At 45.7% G+C, this 17,241-nt stretch overlaps 1 protein-coding gene across 2 annotated transcripts; it reads left to right on the top strand.

Annotated features, from left to right (window-relative positions):
• The first annotated feature begins 222 nt into the window (after positions 1-222).
• Positions 223-16,936, top strand: higd1a (HIG1 hypoxia inducible domain family, member 1A). 2 transcript variants are annotated; one of them, XM_072508113.1, is made up of 4 exons: positions 223-343; positions 8,790-8,897; positions 11,265-11,399; positions 15,741-16,936. In XM_072508113.1, exons 2-4 carry the CDS (start codon positions 8,795-8,797, stop codon positions 15,812-15,814), a joined length of 312 nt encoding a protein of 103 aa, XP_072364214.1. In that variant the 5' UTR covers positions 223-343; positions 8,790-8,794; the 3' UTR covers positions 15,815-16,936. The 2 variants fall into 2 exon arrangements, with proteins under 2 accessions (XP_072364214.1, XP_072364213.1); XM_072508112.1 differs by lacking the exon at positions 223-343 and adding an exon at positions 8,490-8,644.
• Positions 16,937-17,241: the final 305 nt, after the last annotated feature.

Raw genomic sequence — 17,241 nt, 5'->3', positions numbered from 1 at the left:
TAGCTGTGAACTGAATATCGACTTTAGAGCCGATCAGAGGATCTCTGAATCTATGACTTAGGATTTATAAACATGTGTAAATTACAGATTTAATTGGGAATATGTGAAAGAAGGGAGTCGCGTGCTGCGAAGTGATGACGTCACGTCCTCCGCCCTCTGACGCACGGTCCGCTGACGTCAGTTTCCTGCCCCGCCCACCGCCCCCGCACCGCTGACGTCAGTTCTAGCCCCGCCCCCCCGCGGTTGACATTTACCGGCGAGCGGGGAGTTCCAGCCGCTCAGTCGGTGCTGGAGCGCAGCGGGATTCACGGTCTGTGTCTGTCCGGTCAGCAGTCGCAATCAGGTGAGGCGGGTTCAGCGACATGTGCCACTGTGGGCGGCCTTGTTAACATTGCCTCAGCTTTATTCCACCCAGAGAGAATGAAGGGGCGCTCTGGGATGTGGGGGAGGGTGAGAGCGGCCGGGGCAGGGGACGGCAGGGCTGTGGGGGATGGCAGGGCTTTCATAGAATTTACAGTGCAGAAGGAGGCCATTTGGCCCATCGAGTCTGCACCGGCTCCTGGAAAGAGCACCCTACCCAAGATAAACCCTATCCCCAGTAACCCCACCCAACATTAAGGGCAATTTTGGACACTAAGGACAATTTATCATGGCCAATCCACCTAACCTGCACATCTTTGGACTGTGGGAGGAAACCGGAGCACCCGGAGGAAACCCACGCAGACACGGGGAGGGCGTGCAGACTTCGCGCAGACAGTGACCCAAGCCGGAATCGAACCTGGGACCCTGGAGCTGTGAAACAATTGTGCTAGCCACAAGGCTACCGTGCTGCCCTGGCTGTGGGGGAGGGGAGCAGTGGGATGGCAGGGCTGTGGGGGAGGGGGGGGCAGTGGGCTGGCAGGGCTGTGGGGAAGGGGGGCAGTAGGATGGCAGGGCTGTGGGGGAGGGGGCAGGAGGATGGCAGGGCTGTGGGGGAGGGGGCAGGAGGATGGCAGGGCTGTGGGGGTGGGGGGGCGGGAGGATGGCAGGGCTGTGGGGGGGGCGGGAGGATGGCAGGGCTGTGGGGAGGGGGTCGAGAGGATGGCAGGGCTGTGGGGGAGGGGGGCAGGAGGATGGCAGGGCTGTGGGGGAGGGGGGCAGTGGGATGGCAGGGCTGTGGGGGAGGGGGCAGGGGGATGGCAGGGCTGTGGGGGAGGGGGGGCAGGAGGATGGCAGGGCTGTGGGGGAGGGGGGCAGGAGGATGGCAGGGCCGTGGGGGAGGGGGGGGGGCAGGAGGATGGCAGGGCTGTGGGGGAGGGGGGCAGTGGGATGGCAGGGCTGTGGGGGAGGGGGCAGGGGGATGGCAGGGCCGTGGGGGAGGGGGGGGGCAGGAGGATGGCAGGGCTGTGGGGGAGGGGGGCAGTGGGATGGCAGGGCTGTGGGGGAGGGGGGCAGTGGGATGGCAGGGCTGTGGGGGAGGATGGTGGGGCTGTGGGGTAGGATGGCAGGGCTGTGGGGGAGGGGGGCAGGTGGATGGCAGGGGAGGGGGGCAGGTGGATGGCAGGGCCCTGGGGGAAGGGGCAGTGAGATAGCATGGCTGTGAAAGCTACCTTATTTAGGATTTTGGTGCATTGCTGTCTTTGATTTGTTAATAGTCTCGTTGCGTGTGAGCTGTGGTTCTGTAGTTTTGCTCTTTGAGTCATTCACTTCAGAGATTTGGATGCTTTGTCTGGGCTGGCACAAGAACTGGATTGTCCATGGTGCCGAAGTTTAAGATGAGATGCACCTTGGGTGATGTAACAGAAGCAATGGCACTATTTCATGGACGAACAGGGAACCCTGCTCCCACATTCGCCCCCTGCCAGTGCATGCCAGTATATATTTTTCTTTTGTAGTATTTTATGTTCTTTAGCTTCGAAAACGGTTTCCAGTTTGCTTGCCGTGTTTTCTGGTTATTAGAAAAAAGATTTTGTTTGCATAGTGTGTTTCCCGATTCGCGATCTCTTGTGGTTTCCTGCCAATGAAATACTTTTCTGAAGTGTTGTCATTGTTTTGCAGAAAGCATGGCAGCTAATCTGTGCACAGCAAGCTCCCATTGACAGCGATGTGACAATGACCAGATAATCTGTTTTTTTGTAACATTGAGTGACAAATATTGGCCAGCACACAAGGGAGAAAATAGCGCCATTGAAATCTTTTATATCTACCCAGGGAGGCAAATTGGGGCTTGATTTGGCTGCTTTTCTGAAAGAAGGCACCTTGGACAATGCAGCACTCTCTCTCAGTACTGCACTGAAAAGTCACACTTCATTTTTCTTTCCTTTGCCTATGTACTCAAATCGTGGAGTGGGATTTGAACCTGCAACTTCGAATGCGACTAACTGAGCCATGACTGACACAATTGCTGTGCTCAGAGCCTGAACTGCCTGTGTTAGAGTGGTCAGAATTGAGATTGTAAACTTCAAACTGAAGGCACTTTGATCGATCCACAAGCAGAACATTCTGCCTGTTCTCCTGCCAACCACTGAAATTTCTTTTTTCAATGAATGATGTGTTTATTTTTCCCCAGCAACATTCTTCCTGCGCAAGCATGTCAGGTACAGGCACGTCAGTGTCTTGTTTATCGGCTAGAGACGTGGTTTGAGATGGTGACTGCCACCAATAAAATGGCAAATTATTAAAATATAGTCCCTGTACGAGGATGAAGTTTTAATTTAAGCCGTCGGTGATATTTTGGGATATTTAATGGCTCTCTCAAAAGATTTGGAAAGAAATTGTGCTCTCAGAAGCTGCCGGGTATTGTAGATGTCTTTCCAGACGGCGTGGGGCTGCCCCCACCATGGGAAATCCCGTTGATTAGCTGGCGTAACGGAGCATCCCACCGGCGGGGTGAAGCAAAAATGTGGCGGGGTGGAGAATCCAGCCCATGATGTGGAAAAAAACACAGCAAGTGGTTGGGGTCTGGAATGCACTGCCTGGAAATGTGGTGGAAGCAGGTTCAATTAAGGCATTCAAGAGGACATTAGATTGTTTGTTCAATGTGCATGGGTACAGGAAAAAGGCATGGTGTACGCACAAAGCCATTATGATTCTGTGATGTTGCTGTATGATTAGATGGTGGTTCGTGCAATGTGGTTCGGATCCCACTTTTGCCAACCTTTGCGACCAACGCCAGCCGACCTTCGTGACCCACACAATGTTCACTTACCTTTAATGCAAATGGGGAGCCTGCTTGGTCCTCACATTCTCACTTCACGAGGAAAGGGCAATACGCATATCAGGTGCAGACTTCTGACAGTTCCTTTGTGCCGTCCTCATCTTTATGAGAACCTTGTGTATGTAGGTCATCATGAAGGGCAATAGCAACAAAATACTTGTTTTACTCATCACTGGATTCTCTTGGCAGATGCTACTCCAGAATACTGACAGTCTCATGGGCTTTTGGTGTGCTTTTAATGTGGTATCACAGGTTAGATACAACAGGTTTAGTCTTTTAATTTGGAATTAAGTTTCTTCTTTTGTAAGCTGTTAACCAGAGACCCTGGAGCTCTGTACAGAGCTAACACGAGCACTGCTCTGTCCTGCCTTGGACTCTTGGTTTAGAGGAAATGTACGAGGTAGTGGGTGCCTGGAACTCACTGTCGGAGGATGTGGTGGAAGCAAGGACGATAGTGACCTTTAAGGGGCATCTTGACAGAATAGGATGGGAATAGAGGGATACGGACCCCGGAAGTGTAGAAGATTTTAGTTTAGATGGGCAGCGCAGGCTTGAAGGGCTTGTTCCTGTGCTGTACTTTTCTTTGTTCTTCTGGGCAACTCTCTCCAGCAGATTCAGATGTTGGGTCCTGGCCAGTAGGTACTCTGCTATTTGTGTCTCTGGCCATCTCTTGTAGCAAAACAATTCATCTTCACTGTCCTCTTGCCTCAATTGCGATTTGGTGCCAAAGGTATTTACGTGGTGCTTGACATCGTGTACAAGTGCAGGGCGTGTGACCTGCTCTCTGCTGCCGCTTCTGGCCGGAAGACTGCGCACAGCCTCATTTCTTTCATATTTAAAAGGTGGCAGTGGCCGTTATTCTCAACAATGTTGGCAGTGGCCGTTGGGGCTTCTCCCGTAATTGGGAACACCGCGACCAATCGCTCCGAAAACCCACCCGCAACCAGCACTTTGAAAAATCCTCGGTTAGTGCACAAAACACTCGGGCCATTTACAGGATTGGTTAGCACTGCTGTACCTGGGAGGCAACTTGAAATAGATCTGAAATATGTAACCAAATGTAAATTGAAAGTTTTCTTCATTGTGGGCACGGTAACACCAGGTCAAAGTCCAACAGGTTTGTTTCGAATCACTAGCTTTCGGAGCACAGCTCCTTCATCAGGTGCGCCTCTATGTGAAAAATAGTCTGCTTAAAAAACCTGATGCTGTACGACACTTAACTTTAAAACAAATAGTAGTTCCCTCTCTCTTGAAAATGATAGATGTGAGAATGAAGCTTCCTCTGGCAAAGCATTTATTGTAACAACTGTTAGTACTGAATAGTTCCTTTGTTCATTCGAAATATGTCAATATTTCTTCTCATTATGCTGATTATAAACATTGGAACAACCTGTTTGTTATAGCATATTTGTATGGTATACTGAGCTGCCAAACTCCCACTATTGTTTAACAATCTAACCACCTGGCGTTTTGCACTCGACCAATTGGAGTACATACTGGTAAATCTTTGGCATGGGAACTTTTATATTCCCCTGAGCTGATCATCACGTCATCCAGACAGTGCATTGAAGCAGTTAAATAGATCATCGGCATATCTGGCTAGTAATCCAGAGATTCCCGTTAATGCCCTGCGGTCCCAGGTTCGAATCCCACCACGGCAGATGGTCAAATTTGAATTCAATAGAAGTCTGGAATAAAAGGTCGATGAACATTGTCAATTGTTGTAAAAACCCATCTCGTTCACTAATGTTATTTAGTACAGGAAATCTGACGTCCTTACCTGGCCCACATGTGACTCAAGGCTACATGACATGGTTAACTCTTAAATGTCCTCTGAAATGGCCTAACAAGCCATCACTAAGAAAACAAAAGGGGAACCACCCCAGCGCTGGAAACCACAGCAGGAAACCCACTCCTGATGACCCTGCAAAGTCTTCCTTCCTGGTGCAAAACTTGGGAGTGGCTGGCTTCACATTGAGTTCTGTCTTCACATTGTGGATACCCTCTCATATTGGGAGGAACTACCACCATGTTACATGGGATAGACTTCAAACCGATCTAGCATCTCAAGACTGGCCATGGGCCATCAGCAGAATTGTATTCAACCAGAATCTGCAACCTCATGGCCCGGCAAATCCCCTGCTCTACCATTACCACAAAGCCAGGGAATCGACCATGGTTCAATGAAGAGTGCAGGAGAGCATGCCAGTAGCAACAAAATGCTTACCTAAAAATTAGGTATCAACTTGTGAAGCTGCAACACGGGACTACTCGCGTGCCAAATCGGATAAGCAGCATGTGATAGAACTAGCACAATGATTAGCACTGTTGCTTCACAGCACCAGGATCCCAGGTTTGATTCCCAGCTTGAGTCACTGTCTGTGCGGAGTCTGCACGTTCTCCCCGTGTCTGTGTGGGTTTCCTCCGGGTGCTCCGGTTTCCTCCCACAAGTCCGAAAGACGTGCTGTTAGGTGAATTGGACATTCTGAATTCTCCCTCCGTGTACCCGAACAGGCGCCGGAATGTGGTGACTAGGGGCTTTTCACATTAGCTTCATTGCAGTGTTAATGTAAGCCTACTTGTGACAAAGATTAAAGGATCCCAGTCATGAATCCTCTGATATTGAAACAGTCCATGTCCAAACTCTCAAATCCTGGACAGTATCCAAGCTTTGGCTGATGTGTGGTGCATATGTTACTTGCCAATTAAGTGCCAGGCAATGACCATCTCCAACAAGAGGCTCTAACCATCGTCCCATGACATTCAATCGTATTATCATCACTGAATACCCCACAATCAACATCCTGAGAGTTACCATTGACCAGAAACTGAACTGGACCAGCCATATAAATACTGTGGTTATGAGAGCAGGTCAGAGGCTAGGAATCCTGTGGCAAGTAACTCACCTCCTGCCTCCCCAAAGCCTATCCACCATCTACAAGGCACACCCGTGCAATGGCATATTTCCCGGGACGTGTGCAGCTCCAATAACACAAGAAACTCAACACAATCCAGGACAAAGCTGGCCGCGTGATTGATACCCTTTCCACAAACATTCCCTCCCTCCACCACCGACTCTCAGTGGCAGCCGTGTGTGCCATCTGCAAGATGCAGGAACTCACCAAATTTCCTCGGGCAGCATCCTCTAAACCCACGATCACTGCCATCTACAAGGACAAGGGAACACCAGCACCACCTGGAAGCTCCCCTCCCATGTCACCTATCCAGACTTGGGTCAAACTCTTGGAACTCCTCCCTAATAGCTCTGTGGGTGTACCTACACCACCACCTTAAGGGCAACTAGGTTTGGGCAATAAATGGTGGCCTCGCCTCGCCAGCAATGCCCACATCCCTTAAATGAATAAAAATATTTTGTACTAGCGCACTAACATTTGGTAATCTGTGCACATGGACACTATCACTGCTCTCCCCTAGCTCCTAATCTCTCTGACTCCAGTTCATCTTTAATCCACACTGGCTAACTCCACATTGAACAATCAAACCTTTGCCGTCCTTTTGGAACTTGCTGCCCACCCCACCCCTAACATGGTGTCACCTAGAAGCTTGCGTCTCTAGCTCTACATCCCTTCATCTAAGTTATCAGTGTGTATGTGCAGTTTGCCATGTTCTGCCAATCAAACACACTGTTTATCGCTCCTCTATCTCTTGCATCTTATCCATGCATATGCTACCTGACATTACAGGTTACCAAATCACCAGAACCTTAGCAAAATTCTTTCCCCATATCGGTAACATTGACTGAGACTTCTTTATCCACTATGCAAATAAATTTGACTGGATTAGTGAGATGTGACTTGCCCATAATAAACCTCTTGTTTACACTTTGACCAGTTGATTCCTGTCCAATTGCTTAGTCACTCTGTCTGATTCCAGTAACTTCCCCACCATTGCTGTTAAACTGACAGCTCGGTGGTTATTGAGTTCCTCTTTCCTTCTCAATAATGGAGAGATTTTTTGCAATTTTTAATCCAATGGCATAATTCCTTTTATATTTTGTGGGTATGAGCATTGTTGCCTCGGCCAGCATTTACTGTCCATTCCTGGTCGAGCCAGTGACGTCCACACCCTGTGAACAAATTTTTTTAAATTGTGCCATAAGATTTAGAAATGTTGCAATTATTTAACGCAGACAGCATTCAAAGGCAGACTTTGTTGGTGGTAATACACCCCACACTAAATCCACATAGCTCTATCACTCTAGCCCTCGGGTTACTGTCTCATGGGATCACTAAAAACTGCATACCATACATTTAATTTCTAAAATGTCAGGAGTGGAGCAGTGGTTAGCACTGCTGCCTCACGGCGCCGAGAATCCGGGTTCGATACCGGCCCTGGGTCACTGTCTGTGTGGAGTTTGCACATTCTCCCCGTGTCTATGTGGGTCTCACCCCCACAACCCAAAGGTGTGCAGGTTAGGTGGATTGGCTATGCTAAATTGCCCCTTAATTGGGGAGGGGAGGGAGGGGGGGGAAATTGTGTACTCTGTGCCATTTTGAGGTCTCATCTCCAAGTCAGAATTTGTTCGCGGGATATTTCTTGAATTGCTGCAGTCCCATGTGATGAAGGTGCACCCACCATGCTGTTCGGGAGAAAGTGTCAGGGAAAAAGAGCTTCCAATTACTTGAAGCAATTTCATGAACAATTCTATAGCCGTATTTATCCCTCCACCAACATCACTAAAACGGAGTTTGTGGGATCTTGCTCTGCCCAAATTGACTGTTGCATATCCTCTGTTACAATTCTATAGCCATATTTATCCCATCACGAACAACACTAAAACGGAGTTTGTGGGATCTTTCTCTGCACAAATTGATTTGTTGCATATCCTCTGTTACAGCCAATAAACAATCACTGCTGTAAAATGCTTTGGGATGTCATAATAACAAAGCATTCAAGAAAAAATGTTTTTAAACGCAAGTTACTTTTCATTTAGTAGTATCTGCTTTATTTTTATGCTGATTTTTAGATCCTCCTTTCATTCTCTATTCGGAGAATCTGATTAATTTCTTCTATCAGAGTAAGAATCTAACTTGACTCTTGTTTCTGCTTTTGAGTTTAGTGATCGTCGTGGTTTTCATTTTGTCCAATTTAACTGTTAACTCTCCACTTTCTAATTTGCTTTGTCCACAAACGGCTGGAAATTTTGTCATGTCATTGTGACTTGACCATGAATAATTCAGGAATCTCTTCCTTGTAAAGAATAAGGGATGTTTTCCTGTAAACCAAGAGCATGAGGCAATCTCCAGCCAGTGGCAATGAGTCAGAAATCATGTGGTTTGTGGGAATAGTGTGCGAGTACTTTGAGCATGAATCAAATTGAAACTAGACTCATTGACTTCAGAAGATTATCGCACTTGGCTGAAAGGGAGGAGAGTCTTGTCGGGGCTTTGGGTGTAAGATTCAGTGGGAAGGTGATTGACTGTAAAGGTGATGCATTTCCTTTCCTGTGATCATTCTATTTGCTAGCTTGAGGGTAAACGTTCTGTGTTGTAGCTATTACTTTGCTGTTGGTAACCTCTCTCTCAAAACTGACTTTGATTAGTTTCGATTGATTCTAACAATTATTTTTCAGCCATCATGACTTCTAGCGATGTGAACCTGCTTCCTGCGCTTGTCCCACAAGATGACCAATCCTCCAAGCTGCTTAGAAAATCCAAAGAGTCTCCATTTGTCCCTATTGGTAAGTTGCTTTCCATAACCCCTCTATCCTAATCCCCATTCTCTCAATTGCAGTCTATCAACCCTTCTGTAGCATGTGACTGACCAAATGTAAGTTTAAAAATCAGGATGTTTCCCCTTGTGGGAGAGATCAGAAGAAGGCACACAGTTGGAAAAATATGGGGTCTCCCATTTAAGAGAGAGTTAAGGAGAAATAGGTGGAGGTGTGAATGGGCTGGACAGGGTAGCTATGGAGAAACCGTTCCCACTCGTAAAACAATGTAGAACGAGGGGGCGTGGGTTAAAAGTGATGCGCAAATGTGCTTGGGTCACGGAGTCTGCACGTTGTCTGCGTGGGTTTCCTCTGGGTGCTCATGTTTCCTCCCACAGTCCAAAGATGTGCAGGTTAGGTGGATTGGCTATGCTAAATTGCCCTTCGTGTCCAAAAATGGTTAGGGGTTACGGGGATAGTGTGGAGGTGTGGGGATAGGCTGGAGGTGTGGGCTTAGGTAGGGTGTTCTTTCCAAGGGCCGGTGCAGACTTGATGGGCCGAATGGCCTCCTGCACTGTAAATTCTATGATGTGATAAAAGTCTTTTTCATATAGCGAGTGGTTAGGGTCTGGAATGCACTGCCTGGAAGTGCGTTGGAGGTAGGTTCAATCGAGGCATTTGAGAGGGCATTGGATGCTGAATTGAATTGTGCAGGGGTACAGGAGAGTGTACTAAGCCATCTTGATGCTCGTTTAAACATCTGGTACAGCCAGATGGGCCAAATGGCCACCTTTGTACCATAACAATTCTGTGAAGGTCGAGAGTCTGAGGAACTCCCTTCCCCAAAGAGAGGTAGAGGCAGGGCCCTTAGATATTTTAAAGCAGAGGGAGATAGACTCTTGATTAACAAGGGAGTCAAATGATTTTGGGAGTAGGCAGGATAGCAAGTGAGCAGTGGGGCACCCATGGCATAGTGATATTATCACTGGACTAATAATCCAGGGTAGTGCCCGGGGCTATGGGTTCCAATCCCATCACTGCAGGTGGTGAAATTTGAATTCAACAAAAAAAATCTGAAATGAAATGTCTCCAATGATGACCTTGAAACCAGCGAGCGACACCCACATCCCATAAATGAATTTTTAAAAAGTCAGCCATGATATTATTGAATGGTGGAGCAGGGTCAAGGGTCCTATGTTTGGATAGAAACATAGAAAAATAGGAACAGGAGGAGGCCGTTCGGCCCTTCAAGCTCGCTCTGCCATTCATTATGATCATGGCTGATCATCCAACTCATGCCTAATCCTGCTTTCCCCCATATCCTTTGATCTGTTTCACCCTAAGTGCTATATCTAACTGCTTCTTGGAAAACATGCAATATTTTGGCCTCAACGACTTCCTGTTGTAACAGACCGCCCGCTCTCTGGGGTGAAGAAATGTCTCCTCATCTCTGTCCTAAATGGTCTACCCCATATCCTCAGACTGTGATCCCTGGTTCTGGACACACCCACCATCGGGAACATCCTTCCTGCATCTACCCTGTCAAGTCCTGTTAGAATTTTACAGGTTCCCATGAGATTCCCCCCTCATTCTTCTGACTCCAGCAAATACAATCCTAACGATTCAATCTCTCCTCATACTTCAGTCCTGTCATCCCAGAAATCAGCCTGGTAAACCTTCACCTGGTAAACTCCATCTTTAGCTAGAACATCCTTCCTCCGATAAGGACACCAAAACTGCACACAATATTCCAGGTGTGGCCTCACCAAGGCCTTGTATAATTGCAGCAAGACAACCCTGCTCCTGTACTCAAATCCTCTCACAATGCAGGCCACATACCATTTGCCGCCTTTATCGCCTGCTGCACCTGCATGCTTACCCTCAGTGACTGGTGTATGAGGACACCCAGGTCTCATTGCACAAAGTGCTCTCCTAATTTATGGCCATTCAGATAATAGTCTGCTTTGTTTTTGCTACCAAAGTGGATAACCTCTCATTTCTCCAAATTATTCTGCATCTGCCATTCATTTGCCCACTCATTCAACTTGTCCAAATAACACTGAAGGTTCTCTGCATCCTCCGCACAGCTCACCCTCCCACCCAGCTTGGTGTCATCTGCAAAATTTGGAGATATATGTGTGTAAGTGCTGTGAATAGAGGCCAAGTAAATAAATATTTTTCTTCAGCTACTAAAATTCTGTGGCCACTCAGTTTGGCACCAATGTCTTGAAAGAGATTTACAGAATGGAACTTTAATCCAGCTGGGCCGACGCAACAGGATTGTAAGCTGTATCAAGTGTAAAGCATTACTGAAATTGGCATGATTATTTTTAAAGTATGGATTTGGCCATTTCATCAGTCTCCAGCAAAACATTTCATTTCACTTTTGTGTTCCAGGGATTGCAGGGTTTGCATCTGTAGTGGCCTATGGACTCTACAGACTGAAGACTAGAGGGAACTCTAAAATGTCTGTGCATCTTATCCACATGCGTGTGGCAGCCCAGGGGTGTGTGGTGGGAGCCATGACTATCGGTAATATATGACTTCCAATCTTCCAATATTTGTGTGATCGCTAGCAATGTTAATGTAAACGTATTTGTGACAAAGATTATTATTATGAGCAATGTCATAAGTTCAAGCTGCTTGGCCATATCATGACACTTTTACTGCATGAATATCCAACACCCAAGTGTGGGAAAATGTAACCCACCCTCAACCTTTCCAATTTTGGATTGTCCTGTAGATGTTGGGGCAGCACGGTAGCACAAGTGGATAGCACTGTGGCTTCACAGTGCCAGGGTCCCAGGTTCGATACCCCGCTGGGTCACTGTCTGTGTGGAGTTTGCATGTTCTCCCCGTGTCTGCGTGGGTTTCCTCCGGGTGCTCTGGTTTCCTCCCACAGTCCAAAGATGTGCAGGTTAGGTGGATGGCCATGCTAAATTGCCCTTAGTGTCCAAAAAGGTTAGATAGGGTTATTGGTTTACGGGTATAGGGTGGAAGTGAGGGATTAAGTGGGTCGGTGCAGACTCGTAGGGCCGAATGGCCTCCTCCTGCACTGTATGTTCTATGTAGAAATCAGCATAATAACAAAGCTAGGGTTTGGTTCTATTAGCACTGGTGCACGGTAACAGTGGTTAGCACTGTAGCTTCACAGCTCCGGGTCCCAGGTTCGATTCCCGGGTTGGTTCACTGTCTGTGCGGAGTCTGCACGTTCTCCCACTGTCTGCGTGGCTTTCCTCTGGGTGCTCCAGTTTCCTCCTGCAGGTCCCGAAAGACGTGTTTTTAGCTCATTTGGACATTCTGAATTCTCCCTCTGTGTACCCGAACAGGCGCTGGAATGTGGCAAGATTTCACAGTAACTTCATTGCAGTGTTAACGTATGCCTACTTGTGACAATAAAGATTATTATTATTCCTCTGTGTCCGAGCCTAGACTGTTAAGATTATGCGAGTTAGGGGGGAAAAAGTCAGTATTCATGCATGTTCCACACTAGCTCACCCCATGTCCATGTCTAGCACCACTCCATTTTGGCTCTGCTAACTCAGCAGAGAATTGAGGATACCTTTGCTTTTAAATACAGTTGAGGATCCACATGCCGACTTTATTTCCGCATATTTCTACATTTTCCAGTGAATCTGTGCTGTGACTTAAATTGGGACTGTAGTTGTCATTTAATGTTTGGTTTTTTGAGTTCCAAATTTTTAAAATTAATTCTACAATTTTTAAAAATTAATTCTATATTGTGTAGAAACTGCAGCACAGAGACAGGCTGTTAAACCCCACGTCAGCAGTAATCCTAATCCTTTATGTATTGTGGATTAAGACATTATTTTATGAGGTCACGTTGGGCCTGTACCCATTGGAGTTTGGAGGAATGAGGGATGATCTTATTGAAGCCTATAAGACTCTGAGGGGGCTTGGCAGGATGGTTGATGAAAGGATATTTCTCCCTTATGGGAGAGAATAGAACCAGGTGATACGTCTTTAAAAATAAGGGATCTTCCATTTAAGGTAGATCATAGAAAGGTTACAGCACAAAGGAGGCCATTCGGCCCATCTTATCCATGCCAATCCGAGGTGCTCTTTCTAATCCCAACATCCTGCATGGTCCATAGCCTGTAGCTTGAAGTACTTGAGGTACCGATCCAAGTATTTGTTTGAGTTTAGGGTCTCTGCCTCCACCACCAACTCGGGCAGCAAATTCCAGACTCCCACTGCCCTCTGCGTTTATTTTATTTTATTTTTTTAAGTTCTGCCTCATGTCCCCTCTACACCTTCTGCCTCTTGCCTTGCATCTGTGTCCCCTGGTTCTAGAATTACCCACCAAGAGAAACCATTTTATCCTGTCTCTTCCCCCTCATAATTTTGTACACCTCAATTAAGTCACCCCTCAGCCTTCTTTGTTCCAAGGAAAATAACCCCAACCTATCCAATCTCTCCTCATAGCTATACTTTTATAACCCTGGCAACATTCTTGTAAACCTCCTCTGCGCTCTCTCCAGAGCAATAACAACCTCCCTGTAATGACCAGAACTGCACACAATACTCCAGTTGTGGCCTCAATACTCCAGTTGTGGCCTCAATACTCCAGTTGTGGCCTCAATACTCCAGTTGTGGCCTCAATACTCCAGTTGTGGCCTCAATACTCCAGTTGTGGCCTCAATACTTCAGTTGTGGCCTCACCAGTGTTTTATACAATTCCAACAATATATCCTTACTTTTATATTCTATACCTCTGCCAATGAATGAGGGAATTCCAAATGCTTTCTTAACAACTTTGTCTACTTGAACTGCTGCCTCTAGGGACCTGTGAACTTGTACGGCGAGATCTCTTGCTTCATCTACTCCGCTTAGTATATTCCCATTTATTGCGACCTCCCAATATCTGTTTGACCTCCCCTCGCATGATCTCGCACTTCTGTGTTAAATTCCATCTACCACTTTATCGTCCACTCCACCAATCCATCTATATTGTTCTGAAGATTATAGCTACCTCTACACTGTCCACCATTCAACTAAACTTTGTGTGATCTGCAAATTTCCCAATCATGCTCCCCACGTTCACGTCCAAATCGTTAATATATAAACACAGACAGTAAGGGCCCCAACACAGCCCTATGGAATACCACTTAAAACAACTTTATAATTGCAAGGGCAGCCATCGACCATTACTCTTTGTTTCCTGTTACTAAACCAATATTTTATCTAGTTTGCTGCAATGCCCTATATCCCATGGGTTTTCATTTTCTTGATCAGTCTGTCATGTGGGACTTTGTCAAATGCCCTGGTAAAATCCATGTACACCACATCCACTGCACCCCTTCATCAACCCTTCTTTTCACTTCCTCAAAGAAGTCAATAAAATTTTGTGAGGCAAGCACTTCCTTTAACAAATCTATGTTGACTATCCCTGACTAGTCCATGCCTTTCTGTGTGACAATTAATCCTATCTCTCGGGATTGATTCTACTAATTTGCCCACTGACCTATAATTGTTTGGCATCTCCTTCGATACCTTTTTAAACTATGGTATCGATCCCTTTTTAAACAATGGTACCACATTTACATTTCTCCAGTCCTCCGGTACCTTCCCTAGTGAGGATTGGAAAATCATCCGCCGAGCACCTGCTATCTCCTCTCTGACCTCCTTCAGTAGCCCCAGAAACAATCCATCTGGCCCAGGCGACTTATCAACTTTCAAGGATTTCAGTCTTTCGAATACTTTCTCTCTCTTCATCCAATATCTCTGTGTTACTCCTGGACTACTATATCTGCATCATCCATTTCCTTTGTAAACACGGAGACAAAATATTCATTTAAAACCCTTCTCCCAGCCTCTGCATCTGAACGCAAGTTCCCTTCTTCATCTCTGATAGGCCCCACTTTTTCCTTAACTAACCTTGTTAATTTAAAGTATCCAATTCTTTTTTTTTTTTTAATTAAGGGGCAATTTAACATAGCCAGTTCACCTACCCTGCACATCATTTTGGGTTGTGGGGGTGAGACTCACACAGACACTGGACGATGTGCAAACTCCACATGGACATGGGGTCAGACCGGGATCGAACCCTGCTACTCGGTGCTGTGAGGCAGCAGTGCTAACCACTGCACCACCGTGCCGCCTTGCATCTATCTTCCTATTCTCAATCTCTCTCTAGCACGTGGAACTGGGAGTAATCCTGAGATTACTACATTTGTGGTCCTGCGTTTTAGTTTATCTCCTAACTTCCCCTACTTGGCTTGCAGGTCCTCATCCCTTAGTTCACCTAAGTCGTTGGGACCAATGTGTATATACTGGCTGTTCACCTTCCCTCCCTAGAATGCTCTGCAGCCGCTCGGTGACATCCCAGACCATGGCACCAGGGGAGCAACATACCATCCTTGATTCACGTTTGTGGCCACAGAAGCGTTTGTCTGTGTGCCCCTAACTATTGAATCCCCTCTCACTCCAGCCCTGGCACTCGTTTTTCTCCCACCCTTCTGAGCAGCAGAGCCACTCATTTGGCTGCTACTGCTTTCCCTTGTTTTTACCTCGAGGGTTGTTAGTTTGTGGAATTTTGTTCCCCGGAGCAGTGGAGAGTTTGGGTCACTGAATATTTTTAAGGCCGAGTTAGATTCTTGACTAACCAGGGAATCGAAAGGTATAAGGCATAGACAGGGCAATCGGACCAGCCAAGATCTTATCAAATGGCAGTGTGGCCCGAGGGGCCAAATGGCCTACTCTTGCTCCCAATTCATAAATTTGTGTATTTCCATTAGTCCCTCCAACCCTGCCCCTTTTCCATCAAACATGTATCGAATATAATCTTAAATGTTGACATGTTCTTTGCTTCAATTGGTAATCTTGGCTATCTTGTGTGTTTTACTATTCCAGGAGTTCTCTATTCGATGTACAAAGAGTATGTCGTGAAGCCCAGGGAACTTAAGAATGCTGTACTTCACAAATGAATCTGCATCTGTCAGAGGAATTTAAGATTTTAGGTTTTCAATGTACCTCATATTGAGGTGATCGGGATTTTTTTCCTTTCACCTTGTAACTTTGTTAGAGAAGAATCATGTTGTTCCAGATAGGGGAGATGTAGAGTGCTTCAAACCTGTTTGTCAACTTGACATATTTGCAGGATGTTGGCTGCATAGATTAGACTTATTAACATCACCCATCTGACTGGTTGTAATTACATTTCCCTTTTTTTCTAGTCTGTTGCATTTCTCGCTTGTAGAATACAAGCTTCCTGCCACAATTCAGATTGTCTTGTGACAACACACTTTTTACCGGGTACAAAAAACCGCAGGTGCCCGATACTCAGTTCAACATTGTTATTTCCAACTAATTTACATGCCAATTTTTTTTTTTTTTTTTTAAAAGGTGCGGTTTGCTTCCTGTATTTCTGCTCTCTGTATTGCTGCTCTAATTCCCAGTCGGTTGGGGAGCCGTTATTTTTTCACCGTGTATAATTTTTATTCGCTTATTGGAGAGTGTTAGTGTCCAGCACATTCGGAATTCCGCAATTTAATAATTTTGATTCCAATGTCAAGTTCACTCTAAATTGCACAAATTGGGGTAGTGTTTTGAATTGGCAATGGTACGGCTGGACTTGTTTGTCTACATTGAAGCAGGGCTTTGATGGGCTTACGGTTGTAACTTTGGTCCCAGTTAACTGGTGATGCATTTTAAGTGCAATATAGATAAAATTGGTGTTCCAAATTGAAAACTGTTAACCTGTGTGAAATTGAGGTATATTGCAGACTAATTTAAATATAGGATGGTGTTTTTCCTGTAAAATACAAAAATGTGATTATTCTCACTCTACATGAGAAGCTTGATGAGTCAACATGTGGTTGTAGTTGCAATCTATTCACCTTAACAGGTTCCAATGGGACTTGACTGCATCTTTTAACAATGTAATTTATAACTTTATGGTTGCAATGGACACCACTATTTTCTTTTTTGAAAGTGCCTGAATTGAAGCTATATTTTTGAGAGATGTATTTATTCATTGTCTTGGTAACACCCAGTTTCACTGGTGATGTTATTGTACCATGAAATAAAAATGGCTTTTGCTGTTCTAATTGATTTTTTTTTTTCCAAACAAAAAAACATAAAGACATCAATGCAATGGGAATTAAAGAGGCTCATTTGGGAGTTATTGGCATAAAAATCCAGTTCTGCTCTAATTTGCGTACATAATTCAGGCCCACATTCCATTAATAGAGAATAAATGAGTTTATATACAGCTCTTTTCATATTCTCCTGATATCTGAACATACTTTGTGAAGTAGTAAATTATATTGGCAGAAATAAATTTAAATTGGCAACCAATTTAAAATGAATTTCCATGAACACAAATTGAGATGTAATTAAATCTGTCGCTGGT

The sequence above is a fragment of the Scyliorhinus torazame genome, chromosome 6 (assembly GCF_047496885.1).
Source record: "Scyliorhinus torazame isolate Kashiwa2021f chromosome 6, sScyTor2.1, whole genome shotgun sequence".
Lineage (NCBI taxonomy): Eukaryota > Metazoa > Chordata > Chondrichthyes > Carcharhiniformes > Scyliorhinidae > Scyliorhinus > Scyliorhinus torazame.
This window is presented reverse-complemented; position numbering and strand designations above follow the sequence as displayed.

Bases quoted from the DNA above. Each gene is read 5' to 3' on its own strand.
- higd1a (XM_072508112.1), top strand. From the start codon at position 8,524: ATGAATCAAATTGAAACTAGACTCATTGACTTCAGAAGATTATCGCAC. The intron at 8,645-8,789 runs GTGATGCATTTC...ATTATTTTTCAG, and splicing joins GAAGGTGATTGACTGTAAAG to CCATCATGACTTCTAGCGAT. The intron at 11,400-15,740 runs GTAATATATGAC...TTACTATTCCAG, and splicing joins GGTGGGAGCCATGACTATCG to GAGTTCTCTATTCGATGTAC.